Genomic DNA, 21,166 nt, shown 5'->3' with positions numbered 1-21,166 from the left:
CTCAAAGCAGGACCAATCTCCAACTAAATCATCCCAGCCCGGGCTTTGTCAAATCTGACCTTAAAAACTTCTAAGGAAGGAGATTCCACCACCTCCTTAGTTAACCCTTTCCAGTGCTTCACCACCCTCCTAGTCAAAAAGTTTTTCCTAATATCCAACCTAAACCTCCACCACTGTGACTTGAGACCATTACTCCTCATTCTGTCATCTGGTACCACTGAGAACAGTCTAGATCCATCCCCTTTGGAACCCCCTTTCAGGTAGTTGAAAACAGCTATCAAATCCCCCCATTCTTCTCTTCTGCAGACTAAATAATCCCAGTTCCCTCAGCCTCTCCTCACAAGTCATGTGCTCCAGCCCCCTAATCATTTTTGTTGCCCTCTGCTGGACTCTTTCCAATTTTTCCACATCCTTCTTATACTGTGGGACCCAAAACTGGACGCAGTACTCCAGATGAGGCCTCACCAATGTCAAATAGAGGCGAATGATCACGTCCCTCGATCTGCTGGCAATACCCCTACTTATACAGCCCATAATGCTGTTAGCCGTCTTGGCAACAAGGGCACACTGTCGACTCATATCTAGCTTCTCATTCACTGTAACCCCTAGGTCCTTTTCTGCAGAACTGCTGCCCCTAGCCATTCGGTCCCTAGTCTGTAGCAGTGCATGGGATTCTTCCGTCCTAAGTGCAGGACTCTGCACTTGTCCTTGTTGAACCTCATCAGATTTCTTTTGGCCCAATCCTCTAATTTGTCTAGGTCCCTCTATATCCTATCCCTACCCTCCAGCATATCTACCACTCCTCCCAGTTTAATGTAATCTGCAAACTTGCTGAGGGTGCAGTTCACATCATCCTCCAGATCATTAATCAAGATATTGAACAAAACTGGCCCCAGGACCGACCTTTGGGGCACTCCGCTTGATACCGGCTGCCAACTAGACATGGAGCCATTGATCACTACCCCATTGAGCCCGACGATCTAGCCAGCTTTCTATCCACCTTATAGTCCATTCATCCAGCCCATACTTCTTTAACTTGCCTTCAAGAATACTGTGGGAGACCATATCAAAAGTTTTGCTAAAGTCAAGGAATAACACATCCACTGCTTTCCCCTCATCCACAGACCCAGTTAGTCAGGCATGACTTGCCCTTGGTGAATCCATGCTGATTGTTGCTGATCAATTTCCTCTCCTATAAGTGCTTCAGAACTGATTCCTTGAGGACCTGTTCCATGATTTTTCCAGGGACTGAGGTGAGGCTGACTGGCCTGTAGTTCCCCAGATCCTCCTCCTTCCCTTTTTTCAAGGTGGGCTCTACATTAGCCTTTTTCCAGTCATCTGGAACCTCCAAGTTTTCAAAGATAATGGCCAATGGCTCTGCAGTCACATCCGCCAACTCCTTTAGCACCCTCGGATGCAGCGCATCCAGACCCATGGACTTGTGCTCATCCAGCTTTTCTAAATAGTCCTGAATCAATTCTTTCTCCTCCCCATGCTGTGCTGCCCAGTGCAGTAGTCTGGGAGCTGACCTTGTTTGTGAAGATAGAGGCAAAAAAAGCATTGAGGACATTAGCTTTTTCCACATCCTCTGTCACTAGGTTGCCTCCCTCATTCAGTAAGGGGCCCACACTTTCCTTGACCTTCTTATTGTTGCTAACAGACCTGAAGAAACCCTTCTTATTACTCTTAACATCTCTTGCTAGCTGCAACTCCAAGTGTGATTTGGCCTTCCTGATTTCACTCCTGCATGCCTGAGCAATATTTTTATACTCCTCCTTAGCCATTTGTCCAATCTTTGACTTCTTGTAAGCTTCTTTTTTGTGTTTAAGATCAGCAAGGATTTCACTGTTAAGCCAAGCTGGTCACCTGCCATATTTACTATTCTTTCTACACACTGGGATGGTTTGTTCCTGCAACCTCAATAAGGATTCTTTAAAATACAGCCAGCTCTCCTGGACTCCTTTCCCTATCATTTTAATCTCCCAGGGGATCGTGCCCATCAGTTCCCTGAGGGAGTCAAAGTCTGCTTTTCTGAAGTCCAGGGTCTGTATTCTGCTGCTCTCCTTTCTTCCTTGTGTCAGGATCCTGAACTTGACCATCTGATGGTCACTGCCTCCCAGGTTCCCACCTACTTTTGCTTCCCCTACTAATTCTTCTGTTTGTGAGCAGCAGGTCTAGAAGAGCTCTGCCCCAGTTGGTTCCTCCAGCACTCGCACCAGGAAATTGTCCCCTACACTTTCCAAAAACTTCCTGGATTGTCTGTGCACCGCTGTATTGCTCTCCCAGCAGATATCAGGGTGATTGAAGTCTCCCATGAGAACCAGGGCCTTTATCTAGTACTTCTGTTAGTTGCCAGAAGAAAGCCTCGTCCACCTCATCCCCCCAGTTTGGTGCTCTATAGCAGTCTCCCACCACATCATCACCCTTTTTACTCACACTTCTAAACTTAATCCAGAGACGCTCAGGTTTTTCTGCAGTTTCATACCGGAGCTCTGAGCAGTCCTACTGCTCTCTTACATACAATGCAATTCCCCCACCTTTTCTGCCCTGCCTGTCCTTCCTGAACAGTTTATATCCACCCATGACAGTACTCCAGTCATGTGAGTTATCCCACCAAGTCTCTGTAATTCCAATCGTATCATAATTCCTTGACTGTGCCAGGACTTCCATTTCTCCCTGCTTGTTTCCCAGGTTTCTTGCATTTGTGTATAGATACTTAAGATAACTCGCTGATCCTCCTGCTTTCTCAGTATGAGGCAGGAGTCCTCCCCTCTCATTATCTCCCAGTATTTAAGCCCTGCTGGATTCAGTCCCTTAGGGAAATCAGAAGTGAGAAAGGAAAGAAGTTCAGTTCAAGCTATAAAAACACTCCAAAAAAGTTGTGGCAGAATATTTTATGTGAATTAGTTTGCCTTCCCCTAGCATGTACAGCTATAAACTGCCAACTTTAAAAAAAAAAGTGATTTCACCTAGGAATGGCTGAATTGTTTGGATACATTAAAAGTGATCCCAAACCATCCCCCAAAACACAAACACCCCAGACTAAAATAAAACTGACACTTGATGAGTTTATATATTTTAAAAAATAATTCTAATTGTGCCATTAACAGTATGTATTACTACCATAAGCTCTTTCAGATATGAACCATGCCTCCTTTTATGTTTGGAGAGTGCCTAGAATACTGTGGTCCAGAAACAATAAATAATAAGTATGCAGATTCAAAATATTTTTAGTTATTTGTTTGTTTTAATTTTATGTGCTTTCTGATTTGGACTAAAGGCTCTCTACACTGTGAAAAATGTTCCAGCAGTGTGAGTGGAAGACTGCTTGTGCTTGGTGATGCCTTTTATGCATGGCACCACATTGCTTGCTGATCAATCCCAAAACTTGTTAGAAGCAGCAGGACTGACAAACAGGAGCCTCTCATTGGCTAACAGGCATTGCAACACACTTACTGTTAAGTAGCTAAATAAATTGTTTTAAGTTTTGACATCAGAAAAATATTTGTAAAATAATCCTCTTATCACAGGGACAGTGCATATGTATTTGAGTATGGGCAGACTGTCTGGAGACTCAACTTACATCATTTAGACAGCTATTGATATTCCTATTACCGGTACTTTCTTGTCTTTACTGAACCTCTACAGCCCTCAGCAACTCCTACCTCATTCATCCACCACCTTGGATGGAACATGCAGCCTTCTTCAACATCGTTGTAAATACCACTATAACAATCAACTACTAAGGGGAAGAGAGTTCTGCAACAATGCAACTGGAGTCTTTTCTTGACCTGTCTAAACACTCAAACCAAATGTACCAATTTTACAATGTTATTAATCTCAACTGAACTTGGCCTACACTCATATCACCGTCACACACTACTGCTGCATCTCGGGTCTGGCTGCCATACCCTTTTTAGTACATAAACTATTCTTAATAACTAGGAAAATGCAAATTATTACAGCTAAACAGAATAGCTAAGTGTTTGATGGAAATAAGGAATGCCAATGGAGGAAATGTAATGAGTAACATGAATTCTAACAAACTTTCTTCATTCCTAATATTTTCTAGATAATCAAAAAATTAACAGAATTCCCGCTGTAACCTGAGACGGGCACTGTCAAGTATTGTGGGCTCAATATTTATGTTTTGTAAAAGTTTTACAAAAGCAAATATGAATATATTTTCATGATTCAAAACAAAATATAATTTTATTTTATTTAAATAGACCTCAAACATTACAGGAGAAAACCAACAAAGTATGTGTACCAAGGAATGCCACTAGACAGCTCGTGATCACATTGTTGCCAAAAGCTCTGATGGCATGATATGATCGCCAATGATGAACATAAACTCAACATCCAGCCAGATCATCTTAATGACTTAGCGAGATCTGCAAGAAGGCTACATCCCTTTGGGATTTGCCATGATGATGATGATACATCTCAAGATTATGCTGATACATGAGAACCATAAAGGGAAAGTGAACAAAAATAAAAGAAAAGCTGTCAATGACTAGTCTATTTTTGTTGAAGAGCACAATAAGTAAACAAATAGCAAATCTGAAGAAAAATAAACTGATTTTTTTTAGATTTTTTCCACACTTTTAATAATCTAAGGTACTGTTAGTAACACAGATTATTTTTCTTTTAAATTGACTTTTAACTTGACAGCATCCCTTTAATGTCATATTATGACACCAAAACTAATCTATCTAATCTTTTTTTAAAAATCAGGACTAGCTAAAATTTTATTCATAAAACTAAACTGTTAATTACTACAGAAGCTTTGTGATTTGATGAATGGGGATGAATGACAGCAAAATAAATAAAATTGCTTAGTACAAGTAACAAAACAGAATTAGATACCAATATGACAAAAGTGATAGAGGTTATGATAAGAGCACATAAATGGCAGTAAGCAAAGTTTCATTTGCTTCCGTTTCCTTTGTCTCCATGTGAAAATTATATAAATTGATTCAAAGGCTTGAAAAACTTTGCTGCATATTTATCACAATGACAAACAGCTTTGATACATGTTATTTAGATCGCTCAAAAGAATTCTTTAGACAAGTATAGAAAAGCGTTATGATGATGCAATTAAGATGAAGGTCACAAGTGAAATGAGTTCTAGCTATCTGAGCTTGAGTCGGCAATGCATATAAAAACACTGTACTTTATTGCTAAAGATTGGCTGCTTTATTCTTAGCTTCCAAGTAAAATTAAAACTCAGTACGTATTTCAGATCAATTAACAGTTTGAGCTGAACCTTTTACATTTCAGTCAAACCCTTGTATATAATCAGTTGAACCCATATATACCAAGTGCCCAATGTAATAAAAAAATATATATACACCATTTTGCAATTTCCTGCTTAACATTTTAGCAGCAAGAAATGCATTTGCAATTTATTCAGTTTCCTTAATCAAACAAATGCAAGATATCTTCTGAAGATGGGGGAAGTAAGAGGAAAAATATTATTGTAGTGATAAAAGAGCAATTTTACAAATGTAAATTATTAATTGTACTTGTTTTTCTGCACTCCTAAAACAAACCTGCTATAGTAATGTACACAGGAACACACCATATGCTTAAGACAACTTTTTTAAACACATGAAGCAAGAGCAGGGGCATGGAGATAGATATTTACCTTAAAAATGTATTTTATTTTGCAAGCCAATTATTTCTGTTCAAAATTATCACTAAACAGAGAAAAATATTGCTTGTCTTAATGTGTTAAAAAAATAATTGCTGGAAAAACCACATTTTAAACTGTCTATGCTCTTAAAAGATACATTTTTTCAAAGACAATGTGTCATATGTGAATCAAAAATTGCCCTGGCAAATACAATTGTTGAATTGTAGATTATATTATAAAATCCTTTGTAAATATCGAGATATGCTTCTCCATATTTGGAAAAAAACTCTAATATGGTTTGCAGTTGCAAAATTTAACATGGGACTTTCAGACCAGTAAAAATTTTCAAGTATACCAGATTTCAATACAAGTCCAGTACTCTTCACATTTTCTTAAATATTTTTTTCCAGTTATGTTTGCTATTTACATTTAATCAACAGTTTGCCCCTACTGAGCTCATCTTTTCCACTTATTTTATTCTGCTGTCACTTCAGACTGCTGAATTTATGACATGTTATTTTCTATGGCAACAGAATGGCATCATCCTGTTAAACACAAGATTATATCTGTACTGGTATGATCAGGTAGCTTTCTTGCTACTGAGTTGTAAAGAGGGGACGTTTTTATTCAAATGTAAAGCCATTAATAATAGCTAAGAGAACACAAGAAAATATTTGCCATTTAATTTTTTTTCTAGAAACATCTCTTGTCAAATTTACTTCAGTGGAGAAGACCCTCCTCTTCACTTTTGCCTACAGGAAACTACTCTAGTTCTGCCCCTATTTTGTAATCTTAGGGCTCATACTGGTTGTAAGAGCAATGGTGCAGAATTTCTTCAATTTTATTGAATTGGGCTATAGAAGGAACTAATGCAAAATGTTCTATATAAAAGCCATGAAAAGGGAAAATATATGATCAGAGGCTTTTAAATTAAATAAATCTGATTTATCAGTGACACTCTAAGAACCACCTTTTAAAATTAAAATACTGTTAAGTGCTGCAACATATAATCCCTTTCCTTTAGTGATCACAAAAACATACACAAAACTCCTGCTGCAGGCTGAGTCTCTGTTCTCTTAATTTTCCAATATAACATGACTTAGGCTATTATTCACAGTTCTTTACGTTTTTTCTTTTCATTCATAACAGTTCTCAACAAAAGAATTCACAATACCATATAGTTTCAATGTTAGGGGGGGAATAACACCTTTTACTTTTAATAACCCAGATTGCATTTAGTCCTTGATTATATTAATGCAATTAATTGTTATTTTACAAGATCATTTGCATTATTTGATGCCACAGTAATGGGCTCATCATTTCAAATGCATACAGCTTCAACTGTTGACATATTAGTTGATTTTTACTGATTTCCTCTGTCTCCAAAACTAAAATCCCTTTGTTTTTTAGTAACTTTTTGCGCTAATATATAAATACTATTTAGTCGTGCTCCATCTCGCTATTCTTCTCCTTAGGACATTTTTCAGTTTGCTCTTTCTACTTCACTTTTCATAATTTATCTTGTCCTTTAATTTCTAATGTCCATAATCAGGGCAGAATATCCTCAAGGAGTGGGTAAAAAATGTACACTATGGCTATTCAGGAAGGATACAGTAAATTTAAACCATTTTTTCTTAATTAGAATCAGGACTGATTAAGTTCTTATGGGAAAGGACCATGTTTGCCTTGTTGTTTGTCTATATACATTAAGGTCGCCCATCACTGTGGTAACAGAATGCTTCTTGACATCTATATTTAATACACCTAGTACAATGAGACTCTGATCCTCATAGGATTGGGGTCTTTGGGAGTTATCAGAAATAATAATTGGAAATTACCAGAAATAATAAATAATAATTAACAACAAGCAGAACAATACTAAAAGTTAATATAATGGAACTATTCAGAACTAGTGGTGACTATTTTGAGAAATGATACAAAATAAATACCAAAACTGGATTTAGAAAATCCAATGAAAGCAAAGAAGTTACATATATCTGTAGGGTTAAGATATTAGTTATAAAATTCAATTATATAAACAAAGTGGTCCTAGCAAGGTAATGTTTTTTTTTCTTTTTCAGAAAGTAGGAAAACACATGTCCAAAAATTTAAGGACCTGATCCTGCAAATACTCAAGCATGCACACAACTTTATGCACATGAACAGCCCAATGAATTAATTGGAGTTCTTCATATGCACAAATTTAAGCATATTTATAAGTGTTTGCAGGATGGGGGCCAAAATTACTTATTTTTTCAAACATATTATTTCGGTTACAGGAAACATACATAATCATAAGAGAGCACAACAGGGACCAGGAAACTTGCTCTAAAAATTCATGTAGATCTGAATACTTACTGTAGCTGGGGAGGCCCGCATTGTATGAGTCACTGAATGAGCAGAATTTTCCATTGAATTGCCAATCAGATAGGTCCCTCCAGAGCTGCTAATGAGTTGTCCTCCTGTGACACCCATTTGAATCCCTCCAGAGCCCACCATACTATGAGATGAGACCACTGTTGTCACTTGTGCAGAACCTCCTTGCGTATCAAAGTAATTCCCCCCGGTGTTTTGGCTATACATCTGGGTTTCTGTGTAAGGGTAAGTTGTTGTTCGGCTTTAGGAAAAGAAAAAAAAAAGGTATTTATTTGTCTTCTTTATTGAGTGCAATATTATCACTGTGGAAATGAGTATACAATAGTTGCAATCAAATTAAATAAGACTGGTGCACAACCCATGCCCCCACTGACAATAACATTTTGCAATATCTACGCATTGAGTAATTGACTTCCATGACTAAGTATTGAAATAAGTATTTTCCCCCATATGGATCATCAGGTGGGCTTGAACTCTGACCTTTCAGATCCTCAGCATAGACAGGGCCCTGTGTATTTGGCAATTTTCGTTTTTGTCCATAGAATTTGCTGCAGAATTCACCCTCTTGTGGCAGGACTGTGTCCCAGAATCTGATTGATTTCAATTGTGTTTCTAGACGTTATTAATGCAGAGAAAATCTCAAAAATGTGAACTGGGTTTAAACCCAATGCAGTGTCATCTGTCTGTGTCTGCAGAGAACATGAAGCAGTAGCTCTGGTAAGTGTGACCTGCCCCAATCATCTTAATCAGAGTCACTTTGAAATTCTGTGGCTGAGCAATTTGGCATTTTCCCAAGTTGCCATGGAATTCAGCTTTTTTTGTCACAGAATTTACCATTTCCCTGCAGCTGTGCACCTCATATTTTACTTCCTGTCTGTCCCCCTACTAGGGTTGCCAGGTGTCCGGTTTTTGACCGGAACGCCCAGTTGAAAAGGGACCCTGGTGGCTCCAGTTGGCACTGCTGACCAGGCCATTAAAAGTCCAGTCGGTGGTACAGCAGGGGCTCCCTACCTACCCTGGCTCCGCACAGCTCCCAGAAGCAGCCGCCAGGTCCCTGCAGCCCCATGGCACATGGGCGGCCAGGAGGGCTCTTCACGCTGCCCCTGCCCCGAGCACCGGCTCCCATTGGGAGCTGCAGGGGTAGCACCTGCAGGCGCAAGGGCAGCATGAGGCACTAGGGTGACAAGTCCCGATTTATAGGGACAGTCCCGAATTTTGGGTCTTTTTCTTATATAGGCTCCTATTACCCCCCACCCCGTCCCAATTTTTCACACTTGCTGTGTGGTCACCCTATGCGGCACCTCCCTGGCAGCCCATGTGCCTAGGGGCTGCAGGGAGCTGGCGGCCACTTCCTGGGAGCTGCAGTAAGCGCCACTGGGACCCTGCAGCCCCTCCCGCACCCCAAACCCCTGTCCCAGCCCTGAGCCTGCTCCTGCACCTGAAACCCCCCTCAACCCCAACCTGCAGCCAGAGCCCACACCCCCTTCCGCACTCCAAATCCCTCGGCCCCCTACTGCACACCAAACCCCTCATCCTCAGTCCCACCCCAGAGCCCGCACTCCCCCTGCACCTCAACCCCTGCCCCAGCCTGAAGCTCTGTCCTACATCCTTAACACCTCATTTCTGGCCCCATTCGGAGTCCACACCCCCAATCCAGAGCCCATAACCCTCCACATCCCAACCCTCTGCCCCAGCCCGGAGCCCTCTCCCGTACCCCAAATCCCTCATCCCTGCCCCAACCAGAGCCCTCACCCCCCTCCTGCACCCCAAACTCCTGCCCCAGCCCAGTGAAACTGAGTGAGGGTGGGAGAGAGTGTGCAACAGAGGGAGGGGAGAAGGAGCTAATCGGGAGCAGGGCCCCAGAGAAGGGGCGGGGGGTGAGGCAGGGGTGTTCAGTTTTGTGCGATTAGGAAATTGGCAACCCTAGTCCCAGCTGTGCCTCTATCTGACTGCTGCCTCCTGCCCTCCAGCTTTCTCCAGAAGAGTGAGTTAATTGGATGACAGTGTATGCTGCCTACATTAAACCATGAAACCAGACACCACAGCATGAGGGAATCCAAAATTACTATCCTTCTGGACAACAAGGCCTGGGCAAGACTTTCTATGCACTTTGTCAACGCTATTCTATAATTATTCAGAAGAGTCCACGTGGATAAGGCAGAAAACACCCCTTTCCTCTCAAGGGGTTGAGCATTCTGACTTAACAAAACAGTCTAAGAGACTGGAATCAGAAATAGATCCCAGGTCAGCTGCTGAGCAGTGCACTACAGACCATGACAATACATTTTTTTTTAAAAAAAAGAATAAAGACTTACACTTGATTTATTAACAAATCAGCAGAGCAAGAGCTCAGTGATAATTTAGCCTTCTCTAGATTCTACAATCTATTGGCTTTTAAACAATGGCAGAATCACAGAATACATGAGGCCATGATAATAGCACAGACCAGAACTTGTTAGTTTAAATTACCTTTACACTGTGGACATCATGAACTCTCTTGGGATTCTCCCTTGTCGTTCAGAGCCACTTTAGAAGCTATGAAGCTTCACTTTCAAATTTTTTTAATGCTTTTAAATCCTTGTGCTATACTATTATTGTCATCAGAGGGTGGAGCTTCTAAAGTAGCTTTTAAAGTTGTTGTTTTTTTTTAAATGATTCCAACCTCCTTTGTAAAGTCTATTGAGATCTATACATGAAAAGCACTATATAAGAACTAGGATTTTTTATTATTATTATTATTATTTATTATTTCAAAAGTTTAAAAACAGCCATGAGAATTCACCACCAATCTAAGAAGACTGTAGCATCATATGGAAAAAAAAAAACCTAGTGAAAAAATATTTGGTAAGGAGGGAGTTCCTGGATGTGCATTCTACTCTTTAATAAAACCTCTTCTTGAGAGCTGGAAGCATTCAATCTTGTGCATCACCAGGCATGCCAGTTACTAAAGTTCTGTGCATGCCCTGTTATATTTTATTGTTTACGTACCATTTTCCTCTAGAAATTAAAAAAAAATTAATACTACTAGAAATAAAACTTCAGGGGATAAAAAAAAAGTTGTTTTACAGAATGACTGAGTTTGTAGCACGTCAAAACAGAAAGCAGATATCCAGCTGTGAATTCCGTAAATCTAGGCACTACTGTAATGCTATTACTGAAATAAATTCAAAGTTGCACAGCTGAATTTCTAACAACGGACTGGGGGCACCTACATACTGTTACTACCCTAATTTTTTTTTAAAATCCTTCAGTTTCTACTCTCATACTTTTTTTTGGAAAATGTATATATTAATCATGAATAAATGCACTGACACAGAAAGGGTAAATCTTGTTATTGTTCTCCCTTAAGTTTAGACTGTGTGTATGCACACACAGAGAAAGTGATTTATTCCCAGCAGACTCTATTATTAGGTTTTATGTAAATGTCAAGACTCTGATCTGTTGACTTCTATAAATTAGTGCTCCTGCCATCCCGTCATGCCTTAGCCAGTACCCTAACTCTACGTGACCCTGAATTTTCTTTGAACTACTAATTCACTAGATGAGCACCATCTCTGTATTTATGTTTGTATGTAGGGGTTGTTTTTAGTTTTAGAACCACTTTTACTTATATTGTCTTCTTCAAAAATATTTCTTCCTCTGCAATGAATTTTCTTCCTGTTATGTCATGTTTTCAGGGGCGGCTCTAGGCATTTTGCCGCCCCAAGCACGGCAGGCAGGCTGCCTTCGGCGGCTTGCCTGCGGGAGGTCCGCTGAAGCCGCGGGACCAGTGGATCCTCTGCAGGCAAGCTGCTGAAGGCAGCCTGCCTGCCACCCTCGCGGCGCCGGAAGAGCGCCCCCCGCGGCTTGCCGCCCCAAGCATGTGCTTGGCGTGCTGGGGCCTGGAGCCGCCCCTGCATATTTTACAAAAAAAAAAAAAAAAAAAGGCAGCCATCTAATTAGATAGTTTTGAAGCTGCTTAAGAATCTGAACTCGAGAATGTGTGTGAACTCGAGAGCCTATAATTTTTGTGTTAATCATCTTTTACTTTGTTTTCAGAATCATCATTCTCCAATTGTAAACTATAAAGATTGAATTATTAATTCACATTGCTAATTATTAGCACGCTCTTACAAATAGAATTCTTGGAAAATAATTGAAATAATCAAAATTATGTATAATATTATAATTATATTTTTAGAATTATATTTTATATTTTAGAAAGATTGGCACATATTACATTGACAGTAAAGGGGTAGTACACAACACTTCTATGTTTAAAATGAGGAAAATGACTTTCTTTGCAATCCTATTAATTTTTCTGTAGTTTTATTCCACATAAGAAATAAAGGGGCATAAATATAAAACGCAGAATTACTCATTAGACTTTTTTTGAGGACTATCCAGTCTGAGCAAGTAGAAATGTTTGTCAGAAGTTACACTTATATTTTTGAAATGTAGGTTAGCCTTACACCATACGTAAACATTTCTGAAGGGACTTTTCATTGAGCTATATAGTATGGTGGATGTAAAAAAATATATGGATAATTCCAAATAATGAATGAGGAGCTGTGGACCTAGGATTGTGCATCACATAAAACAAATATAGTACAGAAATGAACACCAGCAGCCATATTGGTGTGTCACAGGCTCCAAAAAGACATCAGCTTCACAGGAAGAATATGATAGGCATTGGTCAAACCCAGATGGAAGCCTGTGTCCTTAAAAGTACCTTGGGTCAAGATCAGATCAGTGATGAAAATCAGATTTTGGAATGTGAGACTAATATATGAAACTACTAAAACTGCTAAAAAAAAGTAAGAAAAGAAAAGGACAGATATCATCTTGATGTCCTTGTTATCAGTGAGTGTAGGTGGACAAGTTCAAATAAATTACATTTCAGAGAAACAAATAAGATCATAATCTACTGTAGGAAAGCAGATGATAGCCATGAAGCTGGCACAGAAATTCTAAAGTTGAAAAAAACTCAGCAGGCACTAAGCGAGTGGGAATCATTAAATTAAGGAATTATTGGAACTTGTTTTCAGACTAGATTCTTCAAAGTAACAGTCATACAATGCTATGCACCAAACCAGGAAAAGCCTGGAAAAAAATTGATTTTTATGATTTTTTATAGGATGTGTTAACCAACGTTCTCAAATATTATATCATAGTGACTATGCATGATTTTAATGTAAAGGTTGGAAGTAACAATAATTGGTTGGATAAAGTTATGAGCAAGTGCGTCAGGGATTTGTACATGAATCAAAATGGTGAACAACTAGCAGAAAGTTGCAGTGTAAATGATCTACTGATAAGTGGAGCAACAGTCCCTTCCCACATAAAGAAACCATAAAGTGACACAGAACTCCCCCAATGGTACTACAAAGAACCAGATACATTGCTTCTCAATTTCAAGGAAGTTTTGCAGCTCACTTGCAGATGTACGTGCATACAGGGTAACAGACATGGGAAATGACCATAATCTTTGTATCATTAAATTGAAGATCAAGTTAAAGAAGATGAAGAAGGTTAAAAAAAGGCCATGAATCTAGAGTGCAAAATTAGAAGACCAGACACAAAAAGTGCTTTTCAGCTTGAACTGAAGAATAAGTTCAGTGTTCTCATGGAGTTGAACTGAAGAAAACAAAGACACTGATACTATGTGGGAAGATACCAGAGAATGCTATCTAGAAAGTGCAAAGACAGTCTTAATAGCAATGAAATTTAAAAGGTATGGATGGTCTAGTGATGCACTTGGGAAACAGTGGAAAAAAGAAGTGTAAAGCAAAAACTTACGAATGCTAAGACAAGAAGAGACAAGCAAGTAGCAAGAAGAATACAGAGCTGTAGACAGAAAGATAAAAAGGACTGCTAGAAGAGATAAAAAGGCATTTATTGATAGAATCTGTCAAGAGGCTGAAGATGCCAGCCAAAGAGGTGAATTTACTACTTTATATAAAACAATCAAACACTAAATAGGAAACTCTAGCAGTATTGGAGCCCTATTAAAGATGCAGTACTTTAGTACAGAACAAGAACAAAGGAAAAGATGAGAACAACATTTTCAGGCTTTTTTAAATAGACCAAGTCCAAGTGAACTATTAGAAATACATAATGAAGACCTACTACCAGAGCTTGATATTGATTTAGAAGACATTACAATGGAGTAAGTTAGAAAAGCCACCAGTAAACTTAAAAATGGGAAAGTGGCTGGAGAGAATAACATTACCAGAGAGATACCTTAAAAAGTTATGAAACAGCCATCTATGACTTTCCTTGGGTTTTTGGATAGAATATGGAATAACGAAAAGAACTCAACCCAATGGAAGAGGGGCCTTATTGTAAAATTGCCAAAGAAATGTGACTTTACCAACTACAATAACTGGAGAGAAATTATATTACTTTCAGTGTCTAGGAAAATCATGTGCATCATCATCCTGGGGTTTGAGCATTGGCCTGCTAAACTCAGGGTTGTGAGTTCAATCCTTGAGGGGACCATTTACGGATCTGGGGCAAAAATCTGTCTAGGGATTGGTCCTGCTTTGAGCAGGGGATTGGACTAGATGACCTCCTGAGGTCCCTTCCAACCCTCATATTCTATGATTCTCCACCTATAAAACATTTTAAGAAACATATAGATCTCCATCTTACAGAAGAACAAGCAGGTTTTAGACCACCTAGTTAATGTGCAGACCATATTGTTGTTCTCAGACATATTACAGAACAAAGTGTAGAATGGCAAGCCCCTCTTGTGATAAATTTTATAAATTTCCAGAAGGCTTCTGACAGTGTACAGAGACAGTCTTTGGAAAATTATGGCATACGAGAGAATACAAGCAAAAATGATTAAATCGCAGACCTATATGATAATGTTGAATGTGCAGTCAAAGATGGTGACAAAAATCAATCAATGCTCTGTAGTGACAACTGGAGTAAGGCAAAGCTGTATTATGCCCCCACTATTGTTTGCATTGGTCACTGACTACGTCATGAGCAAAGTAACCACAGAAGATAAGCAGTGAATTTTATGGACAAATTATAAAGCACAATTTGATGACTTTGTTTTTGACAGACATTGTCCTGATTAGTCAACATATCATGTAATGGAAGAAAAGACCCAGCTTTTGGCGCAGACAACAAGTTAGCTTGTTCATCAGCAAGGGAATGGCAAAAATATATGACCATCAAACACCCTAAAAGCAACCATCAAAGTAGATGGAGAAAACAACGAAGAAACACCAAAAGAACTAAGTTATTTTACCTCAGATGTGCCCTGATGGTGACACTATGCTATATATCAAGCAATGAATATCAAAAGCAGCACAACTTACATAAATTTGAAAAGATTTGGAAAAGTAGTATGATTGGCACTAACACAAAACTATGAATTTTTAGCACTGGCATCATGTCTGTCCTCATTCATGAAGCAGCGTCATGGAAATCTACAACAGAAACTGATAAGAAGATCAACCCATTCCAGAGTTAATGCCTGCAAAAGATTTTCAGAATTCACTGGGAAGAGTTTCTTGCAACATCAGAAATTCTAAGAAGAGCAGACCAATCTGAAGCATTAAACATGGTATGAAGAGGAAGATGAACCTTTTCAGGACACACTTTAAGGATGCCACCAACACAATTTCCACATCAAATGATAATATGGAGACAACATGAACAGAGAAAAAGAGGGTGACCTAGAGAAACATTATGCAGAATAACAGAGCAAGAAGCCAAATCCATTAACGTGACACCCAGAAGCCTGAATAGACCAGCACAAGACCGAAATAAGTGGCAGAAACTAGTGGGTGCCTAATGCACCAGAGGGTATGAGAGGATATAGAAATAAAGAAGACAAATATAAATTTACATTTAAGGTGTTATAGTTGTATGCTGGGGAACGCTAATTTTCTACAGTTACTATAGACACTCTCTAATGTGTCTAATATAAATGTTATGTTAATGTGCACAGGTGGTAATTCACCTGCAAAAGAGTCAAGAAATTCCAAGTTTTGGCTCCCATAGCAACTGTATCACAACTTCTTTTACATTTTGGCATGAATCCCATGTCCCAGCATAAAGCCTGAATAAACAGGTTTTATGCAGGGCACTCCTTGGGAGCTACACTGAACAGAATCCTTCATTCCCAAGACATGGAAAGGAAATATTGCAGTTCATGGGCTGCAATAGCCTCCATAGCCCTCCATATGCAAAGTATAGCCAGCAGATCCACACAGACATAGGTCCCCCATTCTTGCTGTTAGAGAGCAACATTCTCAAACACACAAGGGGTGGCAATTTCTCCAGCATAGACTCTCTAAACCATTAGAAGAGAAACAGATCACATGGCTTGAGGTTGGATAAACTAATAGAATGCCATTGCTTTCAACTATCAAATTTCTCTTTAACTAAAAGAAACGCATAAAAGTCTAAAGAAAGGGTAGAAGGATGGGAGGGTCTACGTTTATCAGAGAACAAAAATTACAGGTAAGTAATTTGCTTTTCCCCAGAAGTTAATTATGGTAAATCTACTCCATGTATATTCTATATATAAAATAATTACATAAAATATATCTGCAACAAGAATAACTATATAAGAGAAAACTTGCACTAAAACAGGGTTGCATAATAATACATGTAGAAATTCCATTGTGACATTAAATGAATAATGTTGACAAACCATACAGCCTACATATTACTGATTACACAGACACTTCCAAAATGTGTTAAGTGAAAATAAATATGTAAGCATAAACAGCAACACAGTTTTTGTACAAGGAGACAAACACTGCAGAATCCAGTATTCAAACCAATATTTCTTACTCGTGGAAAGATAAATGTTTTAAAGTCCAGCGGACACATAGCATTTAAGAAAACTTTGGACTCATGAAAATTGAGTAATTAAAAAAAAAGTTCCCCTGTTTTGAAGCCCATGTTCTCTGAGGACTCTTACGGCAGGGAAGAAGGATGGGTTGGGGGATCCACACTGACTACAATATCTCAAAGAAACAGTTTCTATAGATTAACCATTCTTTCTTTGTGTATGTGTCATCATGGATTCCACTGTAGATGGCTGGCACAGAGCATCCTCTTCAGGATGGCAGGCATGAAGAGCACCAGATGCATTAGTCAAACAAGGATGGGAGTACTGCTCTCCTGAATCTGGTATTGGATCTACCAGTAAAGTGCAGTGCACAGTGCTTTACAAATGTGAGCAGACTGCTCCACCTAGCTGCCGGGCAGAGTTCAGACACTGGAACATTTCTGAAACAGGCCAAGGATGTTGCTTGAGCTCTGGCAGAGTCAGGGCTGGCTCCAGACCCCAGCGCGCCAAGCGCGCGCTTGGGGCGGCATTTTGCCGGGAGGGCAGCAGGCGGCTCCGGTGGACCTCCCGCAGGCATGCCTGCGGAGGGTCCGCTGGTCCCGCAGCTCCGGTGGAGCATCCACAGGCATGCCTGCGGGAGGTCCACCAGAGCCGCGGGACCAGCGGACCCTCCGCAGGCACGTCTGCAAGAGGTCCCCCGGAGCCACGGGACCGGCGACTGCCAGAGCGCGCCCCACGGCGCGCCGCCCTGCTTGGGGCAGCGGAATTCCTAGAGCCGCCCCTGGGCAGAGTAAGCCTTGATAGTGGGGGAGGTATATTTGACAGCTGGCAGCAGAGATCAGACACAGTCTAAGTTCTGCCTTGCTGCCACAGGTGGTAATAGGGAACTGTGGGAGGGTTGTGGCTGCTATGCCCTTTATGTTCTTGTACCGGAGCACAAGGAAGCACAGGACATTGATACTAAAAAAAATTTCAAAGAAGAAGGTGGTGATTGCTGGTGCAGTAGGGCTGGATACCATCTGGAAGGGGAAATCGGAGAAATACAGTGCCAATCTCTCCTAGACTCCGATGCCCAGGTAACCATTGCACATACCACTGTCACTGAGAGGAGTCATCAAACCTATAAATTAGCTGTCAGGGTGGATAACAGAGTAATGCTTCAAGTTCTGGGAATGTGGCACACAGTCGTCAACCTCCAGGCTTTACAACTAACCTGTAAATTCCTTTTGGTAAAAGATGGCACTCAGTATGCCTGATTGAGACTGACTTCCTGAAGAAATACCATGCTATTGTGAATTTCACCAACTGTTCCCGTTCACTGTTGGGAAGGTGATTTTCCCTGTTCACTACAGATGGAAGTGTGTGGAGCGGTGGTAGAAAAAAAATCTGATGGCACCTCTAAAATTGAGATGATTATCCCAGGCAGATCAAAGGGTTGGTGCCAAGATGATGAAGGTGGTCTGATTGAGCCCTAACCTTCAAATAGGCTGGAGCTCCTCACTGGACACTCGATTGGTAGGAGCTGGTGTGGCTAGCCAACGTGTCAACAAAGCCATTGGTCGCGTATCATGCTGGTCCTGCAGGAAGATCACAAAACCAAGACCCCAGTTGATGTGAGGAAGTTGAAACCAGACTAGGGACAAGGCAACAAAAGGCTGGGAAGAAAGGCCCAGTGAGATGCAGAAAAGTTAGGACTTGAGTTCAAGTTTAAATAACACAGTCTGAAGCTTGAACAGATGTGAACAGTACAGGGAAGTTTTGTTAGAATATGCAATTATATTTAGTCATGGTGACCCACCATCTGGGATGCCCTGGGTTAATAAAGTATTGGATCAGTTCTGGGAATGCCAGACCTATCAAACAAACACGTGGAAGGATCTCCATCCATTTTCAGCAGGAGTTCAAGCAATAGGTCACCAGAAATAGAGGAGAGTGGGCTCATTAGGCCCTCTGTGAGCCTGTAGGCGGCTCCAGTGATGTTGGTGTGGAAGAAACATGGAGGTGTGTGGGTCTGTAGGGATTATCATAGACTGAATGATGCAGCTGTTAAAGATGCCTATCCCTTGCTCCACACTGACAACACATTGGATCGCCTGGTTAAAGACTGATGGTTCTCCACCCTTGACCTGGGTACTGACCAATGTAGGTGTAGCCAGAAGATAACGCTAAAACAGCATTGTGCACCAAGCAGGGACTTTTTGAGCTCAACATGCTGCCATTTGGTCTGTGTAATGTGCTAGGTACATTCCAGAGGCTCATGGATATCGTGTCAGCAGACTTGCACCAGGATGAGATCACTGTGATAGGCCGAACTTTGGAAGAACATCTGCAGAAACTGAAAATCAGTACTCAAGAACTTGAAAGGTACCAGTCTGAAAGTTAAGGCCACTAAGGGTAGGTCTATACTCACCATCCGGGTCGACGCGGTGAGTTCGACTTCTCGGAGTTCGAACTATCGCGTCTAATCAAGACGCGATAGTTCGAACTCCCCGCGCGCTCCGGTCGACTCCGGAACTCCACCACCGCGAACGGCGGTGGCGAAGTCGACCTTGGAGCCGCGGAGTTCGCGTCTGGACGGGTAAGTCAGTCGAACTAGGGTTCAGCTATTCGCGTAGCTGAACTTGCGTACCCTAGTTCGACCCCGCCCCCCCTTAGTGTAGACCAGGCCTAAGTGTCAGCTTTTTCTTTAGCGAGGTGACATATTTGGGGCACATGATCTCTATGGAGGGAGCAGGCCCAGATCCAGAGAAGGTGGATATGTCAGAGCATGACCTGTTTCTTGGTATGTAACCGAAGTGCACACTTTCCTAGGCTTGGCCTTCTACTACAAATGACCCGCAGCAGACTTTGCTGTCTTGGCCAGCCTCTTACACAAAAGCCCCACCAGATGTGAAGTTCTCTAGAAATGTGGAAGACAACTGGAGAAGATTTAAACAATGTTTGGCACTATATCTGCGAAAAGGGAATAGCAGGTTGGACATCACTGGATTACATTTCACTGCCACAGATGGTAAAAGGGAACTATGGAAAGGACACAGCTGGTCCAGCTTTTATGCCCTCCCATGGGAGCACAAGGAGGCACAGGGTGCATGAACGGTCTCAAGGGACGCTGCTATTCAAAAGACTACAATCTCATGAGCACAGGACGCATGCACAACTACACTGGGATTTACACTGACAAAGAAGAATCTTGGGTTCTATTCCAGGCTCCAGAGGAGAATGTGCTGTAACAGGCAGACTCTTCTGCCCATTTCCTCAAGCATGATCCCTTCTGCCCCATCCCCTCCAAATTGTCCCTGTCCCAGTCCTGTTTCTTCCCCATCTCTGGCTCCTTATCCAGTCCCAGTCTCCACTGCTCAGGCTTCTCATTCCAGTCCCAGTCTCCTTGCCCATCCATTTCCAGTTCCTCCCTACCCCCAACTCTTTGTCCCCAGTCTCTTTGCCCAGCCAGGCCCAGACCTACCTGTCCCCCGTGGCTCCTCATCTGAACTCCCTCCGTCCTGGCCTCTAGTGGTTCATCCATGCTCCCTGTGCCCAATGGCTCCAAATGGCACTCTCTCCCCAGGCTCCTCATCTAACCTTAGTGCCTCCTCCCAGTCCCTTGTCTCAGTTGCACTGCCCAGTCAATCCCAATCAGGTCCCCTGGCTCTTCATCCGATCTTTCTCCTGGCTATCTACTGGCTCCCAGTCCCTCGTTCCCCCAGCTCCAGTAGTCTTGCCCAGCCGGTCCCACTCTCTGGCTCAGCCAGTCCCAGTCTCCCCTGGACCCCAGTCCCAGCCTCCTTGCTCAGCCAGTTCCAGTTTCCCTCTCTGCCACAGCCAGCTTGCAGTCCCAGTTTCCACCCCACAGGCTCCTTGTCCCAATCTACTCTCACTGCCACCCCTCCTCAGGGTTGGCTTTTCTTCTCTCTGCATTCAAATCAGGCAGCTTCTTCATCCATGCTGTTTGAGCCCAGCAAGACAGTCACTGAGAGCAGAGGAGAAAGAGACTCCTTGCTCTCAGTTCTGGTCCCCCACACAGCACACCCTGTAGCAATCCAGAACAGCAATTGCAGGGGGAGTTCTGTTCAGCCCTGGGTTAGAGCATGCCCACTGAAGACAGAATCTTTGGGAAATATAGCTACTAAAATCTAAGATGTCTCTACTGAGCATGTGTGAAATGCAATTTTTCAAAGGATTATGGGGGCACTAGGGCATTTCAAAGGAAAGATAACCAGAATTTTTTCAATGGACAAAACAATGTATAATAGCTGAACTGTTCTACTTGAAACTTTTCAGACTAATTTAGCCCAAGGCCAGACACCCAACACATAAAATTTCAGCCCAAATGGTTAAAGTTTGGCAAAGTGATA

At 41.3% G+C, this 21,166-nt stretch overlaps 1 protein-coding gene across 12 annotated transcripts in view; it reads right to left on the bottom strand.

Annotated features, from left to right (window-relative positions):
* Positions 1–21,166, bottom strand: part of RFX3 (regulatory factor X3) — a 238,959-nt gene that overhangs the window by 71,106 nt on the left and 146,687 nt on the right. For all 12 annotated transcript variants that reach the window (XM_045021039.1, XM_045021044.1, XM_045021043.1 and 9 more), the window contains one exon: positions 7,997–8,255. In XM_045021039.1, coding sequence (XP_044876974.1) covers positions 7,997–8,255 — 259 coding nt within the window. The remainder of the gene's footprint in view (positions 1–7,996; positions 8,256–21,166) is intronic.

The sequence above is a fragment of the Mauremys mutica genome, chromosome 6 (genome assembly GCF_020497125.1).
Source record: "Mauremys mutica isolate MM-2020 ecotype Southern chromosome 6, ASM2049712v1, whole genome shotgun sequence".
In the NCBI taxonomy this organism is placed as follows: domain Eukaryota; kingdom Metazoa; phylum Chordata; order Testudines; family Geoemydidae; genus Mauremys; species Mauremys mutica.
Note: the sequence above shows the minus strand (reverse complement) of the source record. Positions and strands in the feature narration are given on the sequence as shown.